Source organism: Condylura cristata, unplaced genomic scaffold (genome assembly GCF_000260355.1).
Source record: "Condylura cristata isolate star-nosed mole 26May11 unplaced genomic scaffold, ConCri1.0 scaffold00022, whole genome shotgun sequence".
NCBI lineage: Eukaryota > Metazoa > Chordata > Mammalia > Eulipotyphla > Talpidae > Condylura > Condylura cristata.
The window spans coordinates 9,348,899-9,372,949 of record NW_004567123.1 but is presented as its reverse complement, the minus strand read 5'-3'; the positions used below and the strand labels follow the sequence as shown (position 1 = coordinate 9,372,949).

Here is a 24,051-nt window from a genome sequence, read left to right as displayed (position 1 = left end):
GACCATTAACTTCTTGTTATATCTTCACACGGAGGCACGGGAATTGGGAAGAGAGATAGAGATAGAGGTAGAGGCAAAGATATAGACAGGTAAAAATAGAGCTATCGTTTCCTTTAATTAGGCTGCAGGCTACTGGATTATTTGCCCCACCTTCTTAAAGATCCTAAATCCAGATATAATCATACTCTGGGCTAGGGCTTCAATATGATTTTGGGGAACACAGTTCTATAGCAAAGACCACCCTTGAATGTTTTACAGTGAGTGAGATGACACTATAATATTTGACAGTATCAGTCTAGATACAGGGTAGAGAATGGAAAGATTTGGGAGACAGTTAAACTCGGACTGCGCATAATAAAGTGCTACTGGGAAGGTGAGAAATTTAAGTTTATGTAAGAGATAAAAATTGAGAAGATACAGCAATTAATTTAAAACGAGAGTGAAGTTTTAAGAAGTACCAGTTTGGTGGCTTAGTTTCCTAGTTTATTCAACTGAAAGGTAATGAACTCATCAAGAGACAGCATTGGAAGTAGGTCTAAGTGTAAGGGAAAGATTATTAGATCAGTATATTGTATATGGAACATTTCAAGTAGTTTTGAGACATTACAGTTCTGAATTATAATAGTATAATCAGAATAATTAATACTAAATACTGAGACAAATACCCTCTAAATGCCAAAGCTAAACATAGCCAGCCTTCTGTGATACTCCTTAGATACCTGAAATACTTTCTCATGCAGACTCAGAAATTCAAGCTCTTTCCTTCTTGAGGTACTACTCAGAGATTACTGTATCAAGCAAAATAAGGATGAATGCACAGGGGGTTTGGTGGTCAGGCCTGCAAGACACATAAATCATTTTTGTCCTATAATTCTCTCAGGGTGTATGTAATAGCTGAAAAGGAAGATGGGCTAGCAAAGGAGCCTGAAAAGGAACAGCCAGACAGAAAGAAAGTCAAAATGGTTAGGAAATAAATGGAAAAGAATCCTGCAAGGAGAAACGAGAGGTTAAAATTGTTAAATGCTTCTGAGAGATATTTTAAAAGTCACATGTCCAACTAACTTCAAAGGAAAGCTGGGAAATCTAGTCTTCCTATATTTCCAAGAGAGAAAAAACTGTATTAGTGAGCACCTTTACCATACTTACTATATGCTAGTAACTACTTGACGACCTTTATATTTTTTAACTTTAGTCCTAATATCAATCTAACAAATACTATGTTATCCTTTCCTATATAATAATAGATTAAAAAACAAACAAGGCAAGAATTTGAGTAATTTGCCAGTTGTCATTAGTTAGCAATGGTAAACTTAGGATTTGAGTCCAGGGGATCAGGCTTTTGATAGCCTTCAACCAGTACATAAGACCACATCTTGAAGCTGAGATTCAGTATAAGGTATTATGTATAGTTTTAAAGTTAAGAAGAATTTTTTTCTATAGATAAGAAAATTGGGAATCATTCGAGTCAAGGTTTCCTGTCTTCAACAATATTGACATTTTGGGCCAGATTAATTCTTTATTTTGGAGGTTATTCTGTACTTTGTAGGATGTTTTGTAATATTCTTGGCATATACCCATGCCAGTAGCATTTCCCCGTGTTGTGACAACTAATAATGCCAATGTTCTCTGTGGGTACACAACTTCCCCTGGCTATTATTAGTATCACAACTGAAGTTATTAATATAGGGTAAGTGATTCAAAGAAAAACTAAAGAGACAGGGGAGCTAGATCTGAATCTTAAAAAAAAAAACTCTAATAAGATGTAATGGCTGAAAAGGAACATGGGCTAGCAAAGGAGCCTGAAAAGGAATGGCTAGTCAGAAAGAAAGTCAAAATGGTTAGGAAATAAATGGAAAAAATCCTGCAAGGAGAAATGAGAGGTTAAAAGTGTTAAATACTTCTGAGAGATCTTTTATGAGAAAGACTGGTGCATGTCCATGAAATTGCACACAAAGGTCATTGATCACCTTACTAAGAACTATTGCAGTGACTGATGAGCTAGAACCCAGATTAGAGGGGAGAGAAGGGCAGAGGCTGGGTGTAAGGAAATTGATACAGCAGGTATTAACAACCTTTTAAAAAGAAGTAGCAGCAGGGGGGAGAGGCTATGGAACTAAAGTGGTTTTTCTTGTTTGTTTTAATTTTTCTTTTATAACAGGGAAAGACTTGAGAAAGTGTGAAAGCTGATAAATGGTTCTACTTCTCTGAGTTGATCCAAGAGAAGGAATAGCAGTGTAGGGTTCCTAATAAAGCACAGGGTTATTACTAGGTTGCAGAAGAAACAGTTGCCCTGTTGTAACAGAAGGCAAGGTGAGGCATTTTATATTTAGCATTTTAAAGAGCTCGATATCTTTTCCACAAAATCTGCAAGTGTTCTTCTATTGCCTAATATTTTATTAATAATATTGCTACTTTCCTAAACTATTCCATGAACCTCTTATCATTTCTTCCTTCCTCATTCTCATCCCAAAATCTTCTCCTTAACCACTGTTTTTTTTTTTTTAAATTCTTTTTTGGTAATGTGTCTTGAATAAGAGTCTTCCTTTTATTTCCAGGATCCATAACACCATGAGATTTTTTTAAAAAATTACTAGCTTAAATGTCACTTCCTTCTTGAAGTCTTCCCTACTTCTTTCAGTCAAATAAACTTTAAATGAAAAAGAGACACTGAAAGCATCCTGTTACTCAAAAGGATTTCTTTAAGTTTAATTTTTGACAATATATGATTTCTCCCTTCACTATAGTTTTCCCACCACCAGAGCACCCATTGTCCATCACCATAGTCCCTTGTGCTCTTCCTCTCTCACCTCTCCTGGATGCCTCAGATCTATAGTCAGCTTTCAATGTTTGTCTTTCAAAAACATTTCATGCTTTACAGTTTTTAATAGGTCTTTCCTTCTATTTTGTTTTTATTACTTAAAAAGTGTGTTCAAAATAATTATTTGTTCTTATCTGGCTTAAGTAAAAAAATATCACATAGCATTCCAACTGTCAAACATGGATTTACTATACTAATCAAATCAGCCGTATGAATCCTCTATTTAAAAACACAATAAATTTGTGAAGGTTACCAAACTTTCTCTAAATCCTAGATCATCCTAGTCTCATGGAGCAACTGGAACACCGACAAATTAAGAATCAAACAATTCTTTGGACCAGGACCTGCACTTAAAATTATTGGGGGAGGAATAAAATGATAGATAAGATGACTTGGCACTGTTAACACTCATTTTCAATTTGCTTTTTATGTAAGACTTTTATTTCCACCACATATATATTTTGTTTCCACCACGTATATATTTTGTTTCCATCACATGCTGGTGACCAAATATTTCCAGATTTTTAAAACGTCTGAGTACTCCAGTTCTTTATAATCTTTGTTCTTCTAAATTTCACTGAATTCTAGGGAAATTTGTAATTTTTACAATATGGTTGAGGACCGCAGTTACATGGTCTGGAACCATGTCCCATGCCTGCGGCTTCTTTAGGTTGTATTTGCTTACCAAAAATAAAGCTTCAGATTACCTGGTAAAATTCATAGTGAATAAGAAAAATTCGTATTTCATCCTCTGGACCCCAGTACCACACCTGGCCCTATAGGCCACGCCCTCACAGCCACCTAGAAAGCAACTTTAGGAGTAGCAGTCACCTCCCTCCCCTCCTAGCGTCTATTCCCTGCCCCGCCCCCGTCGCGAGGTTATCCCCTGCCCCTCCGAGGTTTGGCTCCTCCCCCTCCCGATCCCCAACGTCCTCGGCGTCGGGCCCGAGCCTGCGCCTGCGCCTGCGCCCTGGAGTCGAAGTCCCGGAGCCCAGTGACTGGAAAGCGGAGAGCGGCGGGCGGTGCAGCCAATGGGAGTCGGCGCTGGCTTTCGGCTGGGAGGCGGGGTCTGCGCGGGTGTTAGGTTAGCGCGAGGCGTGACCTAGTTGACAGGCTCAGAGGTGCTGCTGTGGCGGCCGCTGCGGGGCTGAGGCGGGTGGGAGCCGAAACCGAGAGCGGGCTGAGGGAGGAGGGCGGCGACTGGCGAACAGCAAGCGGCGCGGGACGCGGAGCCTCTCTCACTTTTTCCTTCCCGAGTGCCCCCTCCCACCCTCCCACTCCACACACACCCTGTTTGCCCGTGAGCCTGGGGAACTTGCAGCTTAAAGCCAGCCACCCCCACGGCAACATGTACCCCAGCAACAAGAAGAAAAAGGTGTGGAGAGAGGAGAAAGGTAACCGGCCCGCCGAGTCCTGGGGGGACAGGGTGGGGGTGGGGTGGGGGCGGGGGTCAGGGCCGTCTGTGCCGCGGCGCCCTCCGCCCGAGCTCCCGCCTCGCGCCCGCCCGGCCGGCCGGTGCCGCCTCCTTCTCGTGGCCGTGTGTACACACGCGCACACGCTCGCGCACACCCGGGCACGCGCCGCCCCCGGGCACCTGCCGCTCGCGCACGTGTGGGCGCACACCCCTCTGTCGGCACCTCGCCAGGTCACCTCACCCGGCGGGCTGCTTTCGCCTCTGGGTGGCTTCGGACCCCGGCGCGGCAGCTCCCGGTCGCCGCACAACTTGCTCTGGTTTCCCACGCGGTCTCAGGACATCAGCCGGCACTTTCGCACGCCTGGCTGCTGTGTCCCCGCACACGTGCCGCCGGCTGGTACCTGGGCTGCGGCTGCAGCGGCGCCTCCGCGCCTCGCAGACCCTCACTCAGGCGTCCCCCGCACCCAGCAGCGGCCAGGTGGCCCCACTTTGGGTGGTGACTACCTCTCCAAACCTAGTCCCCTCCTGCGGCGCAGTGTGTGTTCTGAAACCTGGAACTCTCCGGGAACCTGAGGCGAGCTTCTTGTCCTGGAGGATAAGTGCCTCCAGGAGTCTGATGGGCTTTTCACGCTGCTGGGTGTTTCCCTATATTCCGTCCTCATTCCTAGTCTGAAGTTGCTCGGAGTAGGTCGTGAAACTGATGTCACTCTTGAATGAACCCATCCCTGAATTTTGTGCATATCTAGGTTTATTCAAATCAGTTGGAATCGCTGGCACTGACACAAGTGTGCGCTCCACCCGTTTCGCGAGCGCGCTCATCCTTATTAGAGAATATTCTAATGTAAAACTCGAGTCTGTAGTATTTCTTTCACATCATTTGAAACTTATATACAAAATGTAGCAGAAAGTACTTGTGCTGCTACTGCTGAGATGTACCAAACCCTGTGTATAAAGGGTGAGGTGGAATAAGGGTAGTTCAAATCTTGAAATATCCCATCACTTTCATGCAAGAATAAGGGAGTGACTAGGTTGGAAGTTGATATCCTTGATAATAGCTCTTAAAAATCTGTAGATTTTCATTTCCTTGAAAATAATTCTTAAAAATCTGTAGATTTTAATTTCCTTGGATTTTATAACCCAGGATTTTATAAACATGAAATTCAAACAGTGGATTGAGGAAGGTAAATGAATGTGGATAAAGAATCCCTTATAAAGGGCTTATTTCAAACAATGTATGAGGAGGAATTTTCTTTTTCAGATTTACTGGGAAAATTTTAATAACATAACCCAACAACCCAATTAAAATGGTTTTAACCAAAGCAAGATTAGGTTGCATGTCATCGTTATGTTTTAATAACTATTGGCATATATAAGAAAACTAAATATTTGGGTGTCATAAAACAAATGCTGTTGAGAGTAATAATCTGTATTAAGTAATGTAAAATAATTTTGTTTTTGCAGTAGGAGTTTCTTTCCTTCCACTACACTTTGAACAAAGATTTGCCTTGTAAGCTTTGAAATGCCATTTATATCCATTTTTGAAGGCCTTGGAATGTTTAGATTGGTGTTACTGATAATAATGAAGACAAAATAGTAGAAGACATGGAGATAGGTTTTCAGTAGGTAAATTACTGATGGCATTATAAATTACCTAACCACTTTCTACCACAATAGACAATGTTGCTAAAGTAACAGTGTAATAGTGGTTCCTTCCTTTAACATTTACAGTTACACACATAAGCAGGCATTGGAGACTTTAATGTCTTGATTTATTTTTGTATCTCATGGGAAAATATATAACCAAATTAATGTTTTCTAAGTAAAGAAGCATTGCACATTTCAAGAAAGTACATTTAAAATACATTTAACAAAGTAATTTTCTTTTGTCCAACCTAGTTTAATATTTAGAGAAAAGTTATTGTGGCTTGAATACTTTTAATGTATGTCTCATTGTTTTATCTGGGTGTCTATTTTTGGAATATTTAAAAATATGCCATTAAGAAAGAGCTAAGGAGTTCCAGCTGAGTAGTGAGTAGTTAGTATTAACAAGCTGACTAGAAAAAAAAAAGCTGATGAGATGTTGACCTTTTTGTTTTCATCCCAGTGGAGAGGATGGTACTGTATTTTTGCAACTGTTAATTGCAAAATAAATGCAAAAGAACAAAAGACTTCAGAGTTCCCAAGTCCACTTACTTTAAATAAACTTAATGACCTATTGTGAGTTCTATTTCAAAACCACTAAATGTGTGTTTTTCAAGTATGAAAACTTAAATGATCTCATTATGTTATTGTCCTAAAGATCTTGTTTTTGTTTTCATGTCCTCAAAAAACTTTTAAATAAATGAAATGCCAAAGCCAGATTACTCACCTTTATGTACCTTCTGATATATATAAAAACAAAAGGCTATTCTTCATAACATTTTTCAGTGGGTGACGGGTGATAACTAATATGCCTCTATTGGTGATTTGAGCTTTTTAAGTAGTGCTTTGGTAGTGCTAATTCCTTTTCCACTGTGTGATTATTCCAGATTTACTTTCCTTCAAGCTCCTGTCCCAAGATCCCATCCTCCTAAACTAAACAGATGACATTACCATTGTAATTTCTGGAGAAAATACATGTTATGTAGCATGAACAACCCTAGTGTCTTCCTCCATGATTTTATTTGTTTATATGTTTTCTGCCATTGGAAGAAGCACTTTTTTGTTTCTAAGATTAATCCCTCTGCTGGTGTTCTTTATCTCATTTCCTGAGTCTTTGAGATCTTAGGTTATTATTCTCTTTGGGATATGTTTGATTTGTCAGAGTCTTCAGCCTGTACCTCTCCTTAACTTGTAACAATACTCAAGCCTTTCTACCCTAAAATAGCCTTCCTTCCAGGTTTTCCTCTTGGTGTTGCTGTTTTTCACTTTTGTTTTTTTTTAGTCACTCATAGTCTCCTGGATCTCAGTGGTACTCTAGAGAAACTAAATCCTAGTTTCAAATGATAACACTGGTAATTGTACTAATGTGTGAATAGTTACTATATCAGTTCAATTTGTACACTATTCTAAGTACCTTTCATGGGGTTTCTCATTACCAGAACTATACTTAATGAGGTGATTTATAATAACACATCTTTGAACCCCATTTTCCTGGGTTTGCATAGTAGTTGTACCCATTATTAGCTATGGAACCTTACATTATCCAACCTCCCTTTCTTAGTAGCCTCATCTGTAAATTGGGACTAACTACTAATTTACCTTAAAAAGGAATTGAATGTAACCTATGTAACCTAAAATCATATAAATTTACATGCTTTGGGATTAAAACCTAGGCAGTCCTGTTAATCACTTGTTCATTTTCAGTGCTGCTGGTGATTTGTCCCTTGTGACCTTCCTATAGCTATTGACAATATTTATTTTTTTCTCTTCTACTTAATACAATTCTTTCCTTTGCTGGTTCCCATATTAGTGACTGGGACATTGATTTACCTAGTACACTTAATGGTATTTAAGTTTTATTTCATTTTTCACCATTTTGTGTTCCCTTTTAAATTTTTTTTTGAGGTTTGGCCCCCTGTTCTCCCCTGTGAACTTTGTTTAGGAGCAGAAGTTTAGATTATAATTTTAGAAATCTGTAGGTTAAACATTTATTCTGAGTCTCTAGAGTGATCATTTCAGTTTGAATGTCATGTAGGTATCTTAAATTTAATACAGCATTGAGCCTTGAATACCATATTATTGTGATTTGAATATCTCACAGATAATTAATTTTTTTCCCCCGAAAGCCAGGTTTAGGAGTAGAGAAAAATGTTGGCTTCCATTTCTTATTCACGTGTGCTTACATTAATATTTTCTGCACTTTGTGTGTAAAGCCTTTTAAAGTGATGTTTTTGTGATGATTAGATTATCTGAAGTTGGATACTATCTTTAATTCATATCAACCTAAACCAAGTTACCTTATACAATGCTGAAAGAATTGAAGGGTATGAGTACTGTCAATGTCTCTGCATTGTGGAGACTTTTGGTGTTGTATGTGATACCTAACAGCTGAAATATTTTGTGAATGAGGATGTCTCTGTTAATTTATAAGTTGAATATAAGTAAATTTTACTTATTTCTTTAGACTTAAATTAATCTAGATTGCAACAGATTAAAAACAAATGGAATTTTTTACATTATCCCCCAATATTCTACTGTATTGTTTATATACCTTCTGGGATATACTCAATTTAATCAATTTTGAATATAAATGGTCCATTTTATATTATTATAAATGTATGATATACACCTTGGTATACATTTTCTTTGTAGCTTAAGTTTCCAGCTACTTTTCATTTCTGTAGCTACTTCCCTCCTCAAAGCATATCTTATAGTTGCAAGTCTTCTTATCTTTATTTATGATATTCTACTCACCTGAAATATCCTTACCTCTTACCACTTCATGCAAAATTTTATCTATCCCTCATAAGGCTGCATTCACATCATCTGATTTGGGTAGCTTTTCTGGAGAAGTTCGTATAATATAGTGACTAATAGTCTTTTGTAGGCCTATCTGACAGGATTTTAACGGAAAGCTCTCTTGCTGAACTTTGATGTGCTTTATTTACTTTGCAAAATAGGGATAGTAGCGGTTTTGCTGAGTTGTTGGAAATATTATTTCAGTAAGAATGTGTGTATAAAATACCTGGTACACAGTGAGGTCTTTATAAATGACAGCATCTATTATTAATTCATTAAAATATATATTTTCAATTGCCCTAGTCAATATGTATATTTAAGGTATTGTTTATATCACATACATAGGATAATATTGACTTGAATGTGAGCTTTTATTAATGGCATTGTAAAATTAATATCATGGTGGTTGCTTATTTTGTGTTCTTAACATTTACTATAACTTTTTCAATTTTGCATTTTAGTTACGTAGAAATTATTTTGTATCTTAGCATGTCCTCTTGTCTTGTGAACCTTATGGTTAAGTATCAGCTTGTACTTGCATAAACATATAGGCACAATGTAGACTCTGAGCAGATGCTGAGTAAAAGAGTTTATTTCTCATACTATCATACTCTTCCTTCTTTTGATCTTTTTCACCTAATGTGGAATTAATTAGACAACTTTAACTACATTCAAATATGTAGTTATTAGATTTGAATTTTGCAGTTTAATCTACACCAATTCTTTAGTTAAAGATTATTGCTATTTAAATTATAAGGCAATTCCTGAACTTAAAAGTTAAATACAAATTGAGATTCTGCTTTTATTTTGCAAGAACGTTTACTGAAGATGACCTTAGAGGAGAGACGCAAAGAATACATAAGGGACTATGTTCCTCTGAACACCATCCTATCATGGAAGGAGGAGGTGAAAGGCAAGAGCCAAAATGATGGTAAGTTTCTCAGAACATTTTCCAGGTAGATACTATCCCCACTTATTTATGACTTCTACAGCACAATTGTTGATGAAAACGATTAATGTCATTCACAAAGAGATGGTATTACATTTTTTGGTACTTGAAATAGTTGGTTGTCATTTTTTGATTTTAGCTATTTCTTTTTAAACTCAGGAATTTAATTCGTATTGTAAAAGATAGCGCTTTCATATTATGGTCCTTTTTTCCTTGTAGGTTCCTTTTAAAATAGTATCCTACAATAGTTCTTGGCGTAAAGGATATACACTGAGTTTGCTTCTTTGTTAATATGACCCTTTAAGTTTGTTTCAATGAAGTTCATTTATATTGGATTTTTTCCCATGTTATTTTAAGGACTGGATATAGTTGAAATAGAAATCCTAGGAAGATTACAGAAAAACCCAACATTTCACTTAATTTTAGAGCATACATTTTATATGGTATGATATTATATTTACACTTAAAGCATTCATGTGAAAAGATTTACTTTCAAAGTGTTTATGATTTGATGAGATTGCAGAGTGAGATAAGATTACGGAATGAGATTAGGATGTAGATAAATATTTAATTATTAAGACGTTATATGGAAAAATTTTCTACCCTATACTGTAAAATGTTAATAAAGTAGTGGTGCTTTATTAAATTAAAAAATTTCTAAAACTACACAGTTGACCTAATGGATGCTTGATAAGCTTATCTCTAGCATTCATTTTTGTTACGTAGACTAGATAATGAAGCTCAGAAGAAACAGGATCCTTTTTAGAGTACTTAGAGTTGAAAAAGATAGATAACCCTATAAAAGGTTGAAACTATAGAGGACATAGTATGGGCTCAGAAGTAGTGTCTATGAAGAAAACATTTTTTACCTGAGGATTTGCACTTTAGTTAGAATTGTGTTGTTCTGTGACAACAAGGTGGTGGGGTTGGGAGTGGAAGATGTGGGTACTTTTGCATCTTACTCTGTCTAATCTTGGGTAAGTGGGTTAGTGACTCCCACAGGTTCTAATGTGGTCATTGGACAAACTGTCACATACCATCTGAGCGGTTTGCCCAGTGTCTTTATTAAATATGTATGGTTTTAATAATTGTCTACTGAGACATTGAAAGAGAAGATAGTGTTGTATAATGAAAAGAATATAGAGTGGGAGGCCAAAAGGACAGAATTCCAGTTTTTTTTTTTTAAGATTTATTTTTATTTATTTATACATATAAGACCGAGGGTATAGGTTGGAGGTGCGGGGGTTGAGGACTCACCAGAGTAGGAAGCAGAACAGGTGAATTTACTGAAATATACTGCTGAGGGGAGCACTGGGGAAGACAGGAGGGGTCTACAGTGCCATATGTGGATCAGCTCCCTGGTTGGCGATCAAACTCAGAATATACCTGTGATAGGTAATAGTGCTGAGACTTAGCCCTGTGCCACCCGAATTCAAGATATTATGTGTGCTAGGACTATGTGCCTTTTGAGACTCAGGATTTTATTTTTGTTTTGCCATAAGAAACAGGCTTTGAGTATTTAAGCTTTAAGCTCCTTTTTTTTTTTTTTTTTTGCTAATAATGCTCTTTGCCTTTGCTTGCTTAATTCACTTGACTTTTTATTTTTGGACATTGTTTTATATGGTCAGGTTTCTAAGAACAGAGTATACTTTTAAAACAAATTTGCTTCCTCAGGTAGAGGTAGATTGCTACTGCTGCCTTTACGAGTTGACAAAGCAGTGTTATGACACCCAAACTGCATTGCCCAGTATTGGGTTTGCTTATCTCTTCTCTCTGCTCACTTCTGTTGGCTGCTTCCCTTTATAAACTCAGCAAATAATAGTATAGGGTTGAACTGGATTATTAGAGAATTTAGAGATGGATGTTTACAGAGATATCACATACCAAAATATGTCACCCAAATCGGAAAAGATATATTGAATAACAGCTACATTATTAATTCCTAACAAAATCTGTGTATTTATTCCTATCTCCCCAGATTGTAAGGTGGTTTACAATTGTTCTATGTTGTTTGGTTTCTTTCTTCATACTTTTTTAAACACAAAACAGTATTTTACTCTTTCCATCTCATGTTAATTTACTACTCCTCTATTGTGACCTAGGAAGTTATCATCTCCTTTTATCATGAAGCGAATGGATCATTCTAGAAGTGATATTCTTAACATAATTTTTTTATGTTTTCTCTTGACATGGTATCTCTTTAATATGTTTTTTTTTTCCAGTGTTACTACCTTGCCTGTGCTCACTTATATTCAAATAGTAGTCAAGAAAACTTCATTATTTTAACAGGTTCAAAGATCTTTTACAAATAAAAATTTAAAAAGATTAAGGACAGTTAAAACATTATATGTCCATATTTTATTTTGAACTGCTTAAACCATTGCTTACAATTGTATACATGTATGTAAGTAGTATTGTATGTAAGTAGTATTGATTGATGTTTACAATTCATTTTTTCATTTTTTTTAAATATGAGCTTTCAAACTAAGTAAGAGAATCTTTATGGTTCTTTGTCATATAGTTTCTAGTTTATAGGAAATTAACATTACTTATTAGTTCTTAAAGTGTATGTCATCATACTATACCAATTTTAAATTATTGTCATTATTATTAGTAGTAGAAAAATTGCTAATATTGGAAAACTGGATCAAAATAGGGAAGAATGAGAGAATAGTATCAGGATCCTTCCCAATATCTCCCCCTCCAAAAAAAAAAAAAAACAAAAACAAAAAACCCAAAACATTTACTTACTATTCATGTTTAAGAAAGTAGTTTGTCAACTGTTATTAGTAAATTTCTGCAATTTGCAATTATATGCTTCTAATTACTGTTTCCTCTCCATTAAGATTCCTCTGGATTATATGATAACCTGGATTCAGGGAATAATTCAGGGAACAGTGCAGGGTTAATAATTCAGGTAACAGTTGTTACTTGTTGTGTTTCAGGGTTTCTAAAAAATGCTTGTCTTTTCTTTATTAGTATTTCTAGCACCTGAAATAGTGCTAGAGAGTGATATATATATATATGTCTGTGTTAAATAAAAATGGAATAGAGGTTAATAGTCTACAAAGGAAAATTCTTAATTTTTTGTAAATTAAACTTGAAAATAAATATTTGAAAATTATGTATAAAAATTGAGTAGTATAATGAACATTATGCACCCATCACTAAGTTTCAACAATTTTATTTCTATACCCATTTGATTTCTACGCCCAGGCTCCCTGCACTGTCCCCTGAATTATTTTGGGGTAATTCCTATAATCACATTAGATTTCTCTGTGAATAAATTTGTGTTTATATATATAAAAAATGGGAACACATTTTTATTGTTTTATTGTAATATTATTTTATCTACAAAGGATTACAAATTCTTTAATTACATATTTAGATCACATTTTCTTTTGTCTCAAAGGGTTTTTACTTTTTCATGCAGTTCATTTTGTTGAGTCCAGATCTAAAAAAGCTCACATGCTGATTTAAGTTTGTTAGGTCTCTTAATCTATCGTTTCTTCTGCCTTTTTTCCCCTTCCCCCCTATAATTTATTTGATGAATAAATTATTTGTCTTACAGAATTTTTCACATTTTGCATTTGCTGATTGCATCTTTGTGGTGTCATTTAGTCTGTTCTGCTGTCTCCTGTGTTTCTTATGTGCTGGTAGTTAAATCCAGAGATTTGATTAGAACTTAGGTTTACATTTTTTTAAACTATGTTTTATGGATTGCTGTACATTCTTTTGCATATTATCACAAGAGACATAGTGACTGGTTAAATCTCTGTGGTGTTAGGGCTGATTTTAGGTTTGGGTCTGTCAGTCTGATTTACTATTGTTAAGTTCCCTAACAACCTTTTGCCTAATGGTTTGAGCTACCTTTGATGATTGTGTAGATATTTTTTCTTTTAGGGATTTGCAAAATAACATTGTTCCAATATTATCATTACTTATTCACTTACTAGTTGAACTTCTGTAAAGAATCTTCTTAGATTGACTTTGGTTTTTATTTGGTTTCTTTCTTTTAAATTTCTGTGTTTCTCTCTCAGATACACACATACACTAAATGGGAATGCTTCCTGGTTAACAGTTTACAAAGAGGTGTGTGTGTGAGAAAGTGTGTGTATGTCTGTATGTGTGTGTTTGCAATTTAAAGTGTACCTCTCAACAGATACAAATAGTTACTAAACTGTGGTTCTAAGATATAATAGAAAGAAGAAGATAGACATAAAGGTAGGGATGAATGACAACAATAGAAAGGTGGAATTGCTTCTTTGTAGGGATGGTCGTTAAGTTTTCAGGGTTAAATCAGGTATGTGTTCTTTACTATTCTTAGTCTAAGTTTCTATAAGAACGCCATTTAGAGAAGCAATTTTTTTTTTTTTTTTGCTTTCTTTGGATAGAACAAAGCACTGGCAAAACTGCCATGCTTAAGCTAATTTTTCTTTTTAACCTGTAGCAGAGTAAATAGCTACAGTTGTAATTTTGACTTTTTAGTAATTTTATGTTTATATGGAACAGCAGTGGAAGAAAAGTAAAATAACAAGTGATGGAGATGATTTAGGGGAAACAATAAAATTTATTCATCTACGACAAATTTTAAAAACTGGCCAATTAAAATGTTCCTCTTGCATAGCTTATATGTATGTTTATGTTGAAATTTGACATGGTTTATATATATTCATTTGAAAACTCTTAACTGCAAATATCTGTGAGCTGTGAAGTCTTTAGAAGTCTAACTGTCCATTTTTTTGAGGTTCATAGAAATATTTTGAGATGTGGGGTTCACTAGAGACACATGTATAATCTTTTATTTCTTTTGAATTAAAAAGGTTAGAATGACTAGATGTTTCTACCTTATTTGCTCTCATTTTGCTTTGAACTAATTTCTATTCAAATTATTACTATAAGAGATGATGACTAAATAAATAAATAAAAGTTAAGTCCAAATTCCAGAATTTCTCAGTCACTTTGAGATCTTATGTTGAATTTTGTTATGTGTCTCAATTTGACTATGATATTTAGAACTCATCAAAGAAAGAACATTTAATCATATTTTAATCCCAGTCCAGAATGTTTTTCCTTAATATATTTTCAATAGACATTTTTTAAAAAAGATTTTTATTCACTTATGCATACAGAACTAGGGTACAGGTCAGAGGTACAGGGGCGGTGAGAGCATTCACTAGAGACAGAGTGGGGAGTAGAATAGACAGATTGGCGAAGTACACTTCTGAGGAGAGCAGTGGATGAGACAGGAGAGATCTTCTGTGCTATATGGGTCTCCTCCCTGACCAGGGATTGAACTTTGTGCTGCAGTGGTTGTAGCTAGATTCTTAGTACTGTGCTTTATTCCATTGTGCTACCAGCTCAGCAATTATTTTTGAATGGCAGTATCTTTATTAATCTCTATGAATGATGAAATAACATGGAGAGGTGAGAAACCATAATGGTGGGAATAATTACATTAATCTTTATAACTGTAATGAGGTGGGCATTGCCCTAGATTTTTAAACTATATCGACTACACTATTTTATTAAATATTTGATATTATTAATTGGAAGATAGGCCACAATTTAAAATGGCTGATCAGTCAGGAAAGTGATAATAAAAACAGAATGGATTTCATTAAAGACACAAAAATTGGGAAAGAATAGCCTATTTAATCTTTACACTTTTACTCCTTTTTAAATTATAAACTTTGATTTGAATGCTATACTTTAAAAGTAAAAATAATCTTAGAAGCACAAGGCTACTCAGAGCAAAACACCATCACTCATATGCAGTTCTTACATATTTTGAGGGGATGGTGAGTCCCTCCCCAACCATTTGAAAAACAACACAGAAATTATTTGCCTCAAATAAGACTACTCTGACTTAATCTTCAAGTAGTTGTTTGTGAGTTTCTAATACCTGCAAAAATGTTTCACAAGTAAAACTTACATTTACAAATAGATAATTTTCACAGTGAAAGAAAGAATTGGTTAAACACTAAAAATCCAAAAATATCTGGAACTCCTGTATGATCTTGTTGTCTCCTCTTTGACTTCGTGTTATACTGCTCCCTTTCTTGGTTACTGCCATCTAGTCATGCTGGTTTGTTTGTTTGTTTTCTTGGTATCTACTGTACTTTATCCTCCTGGGCTTTTATCTGGATTTTTTTTTTGCCATTCCTCTTTGCCTTCTTAATTTTTATCATCTATCAGTTCCTCAGCTTGAAATTTTTCTAGTCTCTCTGAAGTCTTCCTTGAGTGCTTACTCAGGAACAGTTTCCTTCATTAGGTACTTCTATTGGTATACATTAAATGGTATGTGAAAAGGATTATAACTATGTTCCTTTTCATATCATGTATATAAATTTGTTTTTATGTTCTCAATCATATAATTACCTGATCAGGATTTATCTCTTTTCTGGGGTTGTAAGTGTCTTGAAAATAGGGCTTGGTCTCTGGCACAGTGCTTGATGCATAATAGCTATTTAAAAATATTTTTGTATTAATTGAATAAATGAAAAATCATATGTCTGATGATATTTTTGTATATTATTTCCCACTCATCTTTTCTTCATTGTATTATAAAGATTCACTCTAATCTGGCCTTAGAAATCAAAATGTTTTTTAATGTAAGAAACATGCTTCAGACTTATTGACATGTCACTTTTATTAAGTTTTGTAGTGTAGCTAGTCCAATAATAAGTTGCGATAAATACTTTACTGAACTATTATATAGATATTTATCAATAACTAGTTGAGACAGAATGAGAATTCATGTGTTATGTTATTTGTAGTACTTAGTAATTAATTGTCATGACTTCAACTTTTGTGACCTTATATATCTATAGAACTGAAATGAGTGAAAATGTACAAACTTAGATTTTAATAATTTAAAGTATAGGAAAAATTTAAAGTATTGGCACTCTAAATGCATTTACTTTGGCATTAATGATTCTTGTTGTGTAAAACAACTTTATGAAGTTATTTTAATATTATATCCCATTTAAACTCTTTACCCAGTTAGTTAGTTTGCTTCAAAGAAGGACTTGACTGCAAAGAGTTTGGTTCTCTTTGGGAGTATTAGGCTATATAAGTTGTAGGAATTTTGAGAATAAATGATATTTACTCTAATTTGAAAGTATTAAAAAATTTTGTGTCATGATATTATAGTGGAAGTGTTTGGTTGAGGCAAACTTTTGTGGGGTAGGGTTAGTGTCCAAAATGGAAAAGAAAGAATGTGAAGTTACTACATTTTGTTTTTCCTCTTTTATTTCACTCTTAGTCCTTTTAGCTGGTCTCCAAAATTATTTTTTGTGTATTCCAGTGTTTACCACTAAGTGCTGTGTAAATTGTACTTGTATTTAAACTTGTTTTAAAAATAATGTTGATAGAAAAAACAAGTATCTTTATTTTTGACATACATAAAGATAGCTTGGTGTTGATGAGACCACAAAACAAAAAGTTCTGTGTAGTTCACTAGTCTCGTAGACCCACTAAATGACACATTTTGAGGGTCCTCTCTGGTGGTATAGTGGGTTAAAGCACAGCACTAAGAAGCTAAAGCCACTTTAGCATGAGTTTGATGCCCGCCAAGGAGGTGACCTACATGGCACAGCAGACCTTTCCTGACCCACCCACTGCTCCCCTCAGCAGTGTACTTCATTAGTCAGCCTGTTCTGATCTCAACTCTGTCTCTGGTGAATCCTCTCTCTGGCCTGCACCCTAGTTCTGTATGCATAAATAAATAAATCTTTTTTAAAAAAATGACACATTTTGGGATGAATTAGACTGTTGATAGCCAAAACCAGTTTTTTCCATTTTCTTACTATGATTTTATTATGTGTTTTTTTCTTTTTTTTAAAGATTTTATTTATTTATTTATATGGAACTGGGGTACAGGTCAGAGATGTGGAGGGTGAGAAGATTCACCAGAAACAGAGTGGGGAGCAGAACAGGCAGATCGATGAAATACACTGCTGAGGGGAGCAGCTGGCAGGTCAGGAGAGGTCTACCTCACCATGTGGATCTCCTCCAGGGCAGGCGGGATTTGAACTCATGCGGTAGTGGCTTTAGCTTCTTAGTGCTGTGCTTTAACCCACTGCGCCACCAGGGAGGCCCCATTATTATGTGTTTTTTATAAAATCTTTTTTCCTGAAATGTTTATTTACTGAGTATTTATTTTTATGTAAACATTCTAAACAAGGATTTAAATATAATACCTGTTTTATATAAACCTTTGATATAGGACCAAGTTGAGGGTTATTGATGAAACAAGTAACACAGTTTAGGTAATAAATATGATTGAGCCAAAGTCCATGTGCTTGAGAATGTGCAGGCCAAGACAGAACATATAGGGATCTTTAGAGGTTTGGAAATACTGAGTTTTAGTTTGGTCTATTTCCAGGGTAACATCTGTGGATTTCATATTTCTGACTTTTTGCTAGAAAGTGAATTAGGATATATTTAATTTTCAAAAATTCAGAACTACCTGCAACATAAAAGGTAATTTTCCATTAAACTTTATGAAAGTAAACAGTTTTCTACAACTTCTCTTGTTATTAGTGATTTTGTTGTAGTAAAGACTTTTAGGTTTTTTGTTTTTGGTAGTATGAGTTTACACTTAATGCTAATACCCATCAGATTGGTAATAAGGGGAATAACATCTGTCTGTCCATCCATCCATCTGTCTGTCTATCCATCCACCCAAGATAGCTTTACATATGTCAAAAATAAATGATACTTGGTTTTTCTGTCATACATACATTTTAAAAACAAACTTAAATACAAGGATAGCTTACACAGTACTTAGTGGTAAACACTGTAGTATACAATAAAACTTGATGTTTTATTGAAATACTTTTGGAAAGCAGCTAAAAGGACCAAGAGTGAAATAAGTAGTAAAAACAAAACCATGTAAATAATTTTTAAGTGGTTGTTTAAAATATATTGTCTGGTCAGCCTGAATCATCTGAGCTTCTTCTAAGGTTGTTTTTGTTTGTTAGAATGGACCATGGTCTGGGATACTCCTTCAGCACTTCCTCAGGCTTACTTAGACTATGTTTCTGAACCTAGGGATCATCTTGAGTGTTATTTCTCAAAAGCTTTCGACTGTTTTTACCTCGCAGGGATTCTCAACCCATCTTCACTTTTTGGAACTTAAATAGTCTATTGTATCTTGTGTTAGTTCTCCAGGTATCTCCTAGATAGGTAAAACAGACATATACAATAATTTATCAATAAAGTTTTATCTGTGCCTTCTAGTTTGTAGAAGAGAACTAGATACTAGATTGCAGCTGCTTCAAGACCTATTTAATGTTCTCAAAGGGGATAGGATAAGTAAAAATGCTACATAACCCTCTTTTTCTTTTAAAGATATACCATTCCTGATTGTTTGCTTGGTTTCTTACAAACCTTTAATTGTCTTCCAGGATTTCAACAAAGTTGGTCAGATAGTTTTTACATGTTGTTTTCTATAGGCAAGTGAGAACTTTGTACTTCTTGATTCATCATTCTGATTAAAATTTATAATTATAATAATTATAATAATAATGTGAAAATATTATATAATATTATCTAATTATAATATAATAATGCGAAAGCCACTGGTAATTTGGCTACATTAACACATTAACCCTCAAAGTCAGTGACTTGCATGAAGAAGTTTATTTCTAGTTTATTTAACAGTCCACTGTGATTGCTTGTGATTGGTATTAGTGGAGGAATGATTGTGGTGGTGGTTGGATTGGGGGTATGGGTGTGTGTGTGTTTGTGAATAATACTCTGTTTCACATAGTCTGTCAGAGACAGAAGTTAGGTTATATCTCTTTAATGTGTTGGTTCTAAGTTTGTCCTGAAAAACATTAGCAGAAAAGAATGGGCAAAGGAAAGGATTACATGAGAGGTTTTATGAACTACAAGTGATAGATCTGGCATTCATCCACACATCTTTGACTATGTCTCTCACTCTAGTGGCCATACTTAAATCAAAGTGACCGGAAAATGTAATCAACTCACATTCTTGAAGAATATGAAATTTGGATCTAGGTTTGGTGAATAGCTAGTAATTTTTTTGATAGTAACCATGTACAGACCTTTTTTCAACTTACCATGTTCTATTGAATGAGCTGTAAGAAACACCATTATTTTCTAATTAAAAAGGGGGAAAAAGGAATGCCAATTAAATTATTAGGGTGTTTTCTGATCACTCCGATCTCTTTCAATAAATATAAATTAAAATTAGTTTAGATTTAATTATATACTTATATATCAGCTTTGAACATATATCTTGGAAGGAAATTTTAAATGAAAGAAATTGGATTAAGTATTCTTAAAATGATTTACATGCAGAGTTCAACTCTTCTAAATGATTTTTTCTTACTAAGAGTTTTTGGTGGTGTCTTTTCCACTAAATAACTTTTTGTGAATTTGGGAGAGTTGGTGATGTAGCTCCTACTTAAAAATGTACTCTACTTTTGCCTGGGATTTTCTTCTAAATAACTGATAACTATTCTGCAAATAACATTAGCATTTTTTTTTTAATCTAACTAGATGATATTAATGGTGTTGATTGAAAGGTTTCAACAATTACTGGGAACTTTTCTCAGGTCATAAATGGATTGCTGCTTGAATTGTTGAGAGGTTGTAGTTGATAATTATATCACCACAAATGATAAATTGTGAATATACAGTGAAGATTGTGTCCTGAACATTTCCCAGCTGGCAGTTGTAAATGCTTTTAATTGTAAGGCACATGCTATTTTCAGAGATGCTATTGTATATGTGTATGCATAAAAATTGCTAATGTGTGTATACATAAAAGAAAATTGGAAATGAAGATGTTTATTATGATGAGTTTGTTTTGAAATTCAGGTTTTTGTCTTTCAATGTTAGGACTTTGTTTTTTTCCAAATGATACCTAATATATTGAAAATAATGTGGTTATTTGAATTTATATTAATAATTTCATTTTAGCTCATCAAAATCTTCAGTTTGGAAAAGGAGATGAAGGGAGGTGTAAGAAGGGCCAGCTATTTGGAGCATTATGTCAAAGTTGTGAGAGTAAAATTATTTGCTTCTTAATTGAGTGAGCTATGATAGTGGTTTTTTGTTTGTTTTTTTTTTTTTTTTTTTTTTTTTTGTCATTGCAAGTGTTCAGAGAGGTTCTGGATGAAAATTTCTAACCTAGTAAAAACATTTATTTCACAGGGTGATAGTTCAACAAGATGGTGTTTTTTGTGTCTTTCTGATTATGGAGAGTCTTAACTTTACTGTGATATACTTTATTTTCTGATACCTGACTATAATTTATTAATGTATTTCTTAGTGACTGGAATCCAGTGACCACCCCCCCCCCATTGTAAAATGGAAACTAGATACAGATCACTATAAAAATTCTAATTAAGTGGTTTAACACACTTTACTAAGGCATTCTTTAAAATACTAATTGGCCTGGGATGGGTGGATCCAAGGAATGGTGCTTTTTTTCTTTGTGAATTTCAGTGCAATATTTTATAAACTAGATTTACCTGCAGAAACAAGAACATTCTAGTTGTTTGCTTCCCAGGATTTACTTGGTAAAAACCCTTTCTTAAGATTAAAAATAAAAAGCACTAATGAAAATGACCCTCACTCCTTTCTGAGAGTTACTAAAAGGTGACATAGTGAATAACTTTTGACTATATATAACTTTTTTTTCTTTTAAAGATTTATTTACGCATACAGAAATGGGGTACAGCCAAAGGTGGTGGGGTAGTGAGAGGTTTCACCAGAAACAGAGTGGGGAGCAAAACAGGTAGATTGACTAAACACACTACTGAGGGGAACAGTGGGCGAGACAGGAGAAGTCTGCCGTGCCATGTGGGTCACCTGGCCATGGATCGAACTGGTACTGAAGCAGCCACGGATTAGCTTTAAAGTGCAGCGCCAGCCTGCTGCACCACCAGGGAGGGCTCCAAACATGCATTTTGAAGAATATTTAGTTATGTGTGTAGAATGGTATACTTGGGTAAGTATAAACTTTTGATGGTGATTGAAACAATAGTATAAAAACATAATTTTTTTTTAAACTTAGCCTTGCACTGTTTTTCCAAATTCTGTATAAGAGAGACTTTCTGTATTTCTCTGGTACTATTTTTTTAAAAATTTATTTATTTATGCAAGAACTGGGGTACAGGGCAGAGGTACGGGGTATGAGAAGATTCATCAGAGACAGAGTGGGGAGCAGAACGGGCAGATCCACTGAAATACACTGGTGAGGGGAGCAATGGGCTGGTCAGGAGAGGTCTGTCATATAGTGGGGTTACCTCCCTGGTCAGGGATCAAACTGGTGCTGCAGTGGCTGCAGATAGCCTCATAGTGTAGCACTAATCTGTTGTGCCACCAAGGCCCTGGTACTATTTCTGACATATGAAGTAATTTTTTTTCTTTTTTATTTAACAGTAAATATAACTCAGTCTACATATGGATGGGACTATTTCTTTGACAGTGAAAAATTGCTTAAATGTTCTGGAATCTGAAGTGTGCCTAAATTGACATTATCATCTTTAAGTGTTGTCTGTATTTAAAAAGGAAATATTAAAACTCATGATAAATCAGATTGTTATTTTAGGCATTGTGTGATATGATACAAAGATGTCAGAAACTACTAGAAATATTGGTCACTACTATACATCTTATATATGTGTGTGTTTCTTTTTTCTTGTATTTTATAAAACAGAGATATGGATTAAATCATGGTCTTTGTAATTCACTCAAAAGATACAAAAAAATAGAATTAAAATGACAGTTGTTTTCCCAAACATGAATTCCAAATTGATAAATACTGTTAACATTAGGTGATTATCTTTTTTAAACCTTTATACATTTTTTACTTTATTTTTCTTAATGCAACAGTGTCTCAGATCCTGTTCTAAACATTATCACATCTTAGAGAATTTTTATGAAGATCTAAAAATCCTAGGAAGTCAGGAATATTTATAGGGAACTGAGGCCAGAGAAGTTAAGTAATTGTGTGGTTTATCCTTCCAGCCTGGCACCTGGCTCCACCCTTTATCCTCTGTCTCTTTCTCTTTTGCAGATTTTCTCTTGTACATGCTCTCATACTTAGTAGTCTTTGTGTGTGTAAAAACTAATACCATATATTTAGATTGTGCTTTGGAACAATCTTTTTTCTTACATAATTTTTTTTTACTTTTCCTTGTTTTTTCTTCCCCTTAAATGGTATGTTTTACCATAATTTATTTAAATTTATGTGCTATATGTTATTTTATTCTTGATGGATACCAAGATTCCCCCCCCCCCCAACAATTGCAAGCAAGGTTACAATGAATATGTAACAATGAGAATTTCTGAAAATAGATTCCTAAAACTCGAATTGTAGGGTTGTAAGTAACATACATTTGGAATTGAAATTTTGGGAGAAACTGTCAAATCATTTTCCAGGTCACTAAAATAGTTTATGTACACATCAGCATTATATGAATTCCTGTTCTCTCATAACTCTGTCTACAAAAAGTGCCATTGATCCCGGAAATGTTTTCCATTGAAATGGATGAAAACTAGTAACTTTGCTATTGCTATCTGTATTTCTCTAAAATTTTAGTAGTTTGGATTTCTTTTATAAATTAACTGTTCCTGATTTCTGTCTATTTTTTAATTGGATTATCTGTTTTTGTATTTTATCTATGTTAATGTTGCAGAATATTTAAATTCCTTTGTTGCACAGTGTGATAGTTAAGAATATGAACTTGAACCATATAACTAAGTTGAATACTGGCTCTTCTACTTCTTTTGGAAGGTGGCTTAATCACTATATCTCAATTTTTTCCTTGATTTATACAAGGTTAGTGTTGGTAAACATCAAGAGATTATTGTGAAGATTAAATATGTTAGTAATTATAAACAGCACACAACAGTGTCTAGTCCTTAATAAATGATCTCTGAAAGCAGCCTTTTATAATAATTATTGCTGTTGTCATTTAAAAATTGCTGCTGTTTATATTAATTTTTAGTTCAGTTACATCTGCTGATTTTCAAAAAATGTTGCTTGCATTTTAGGTTTTACTAAATGAGGACTTATTTAATCTCTATGAAAAGAATATATGTCTTTAGTTTCTTTAGAAGCATGGTTTTTACTTTTGGTTTGTTATCTGTATGGAATTTCTTTTTGTGTAGTAGGAGGTAGGTGAACTTAGATTTTTTCCCCCTAATTGATGTCTAGTTTTCTTACTATCTTAAATATATAGTAAAATTTTCTATGTATGCAGTAATCCACTTCTTTCATTGGTACATTTGTGTTCTTATTGTCAATACTTAGTATAACTCTTGTAATTACTGTAGTTACTTTATATATGTTTTTAATATGGGAAAATTCCCAAAATTTTCATTGTTATTTTGATAAAATATTTTAGATTGATTTTAGATTCTAGTTTATTCATTGAATAATTA

The 24,051-nt window shown here is 34.5% G+C and overlaps 1 protein-coding gene across 1 annotated transcript in view; it reads left to right on the top strand.

Moving 5' to 3' along the window:
- The first annotated feature begins 4,087 nt into the window (after nucleotides 1-4,087).
- The window catches only part of MACROD2 (MACRO domain containing 2), a 1,662,610-nt gene continuing 1,642,646 nt past the window's right edge, over nucleotides 4,088-24,051 (top strand). Inside the window, 2 exon segments of the mRNA XM_012728257.1 lie at nucleotides 4,088-4,212; nucleotides 9,487-9,603. Coding sequence (XP_012583711.1) covers nucleotides 4,167-4,212; nucleotides 9,487-9,603 — 163 coding nt within the window. The 5' untranslated portion in view covers nucleotides 4,088-4,166.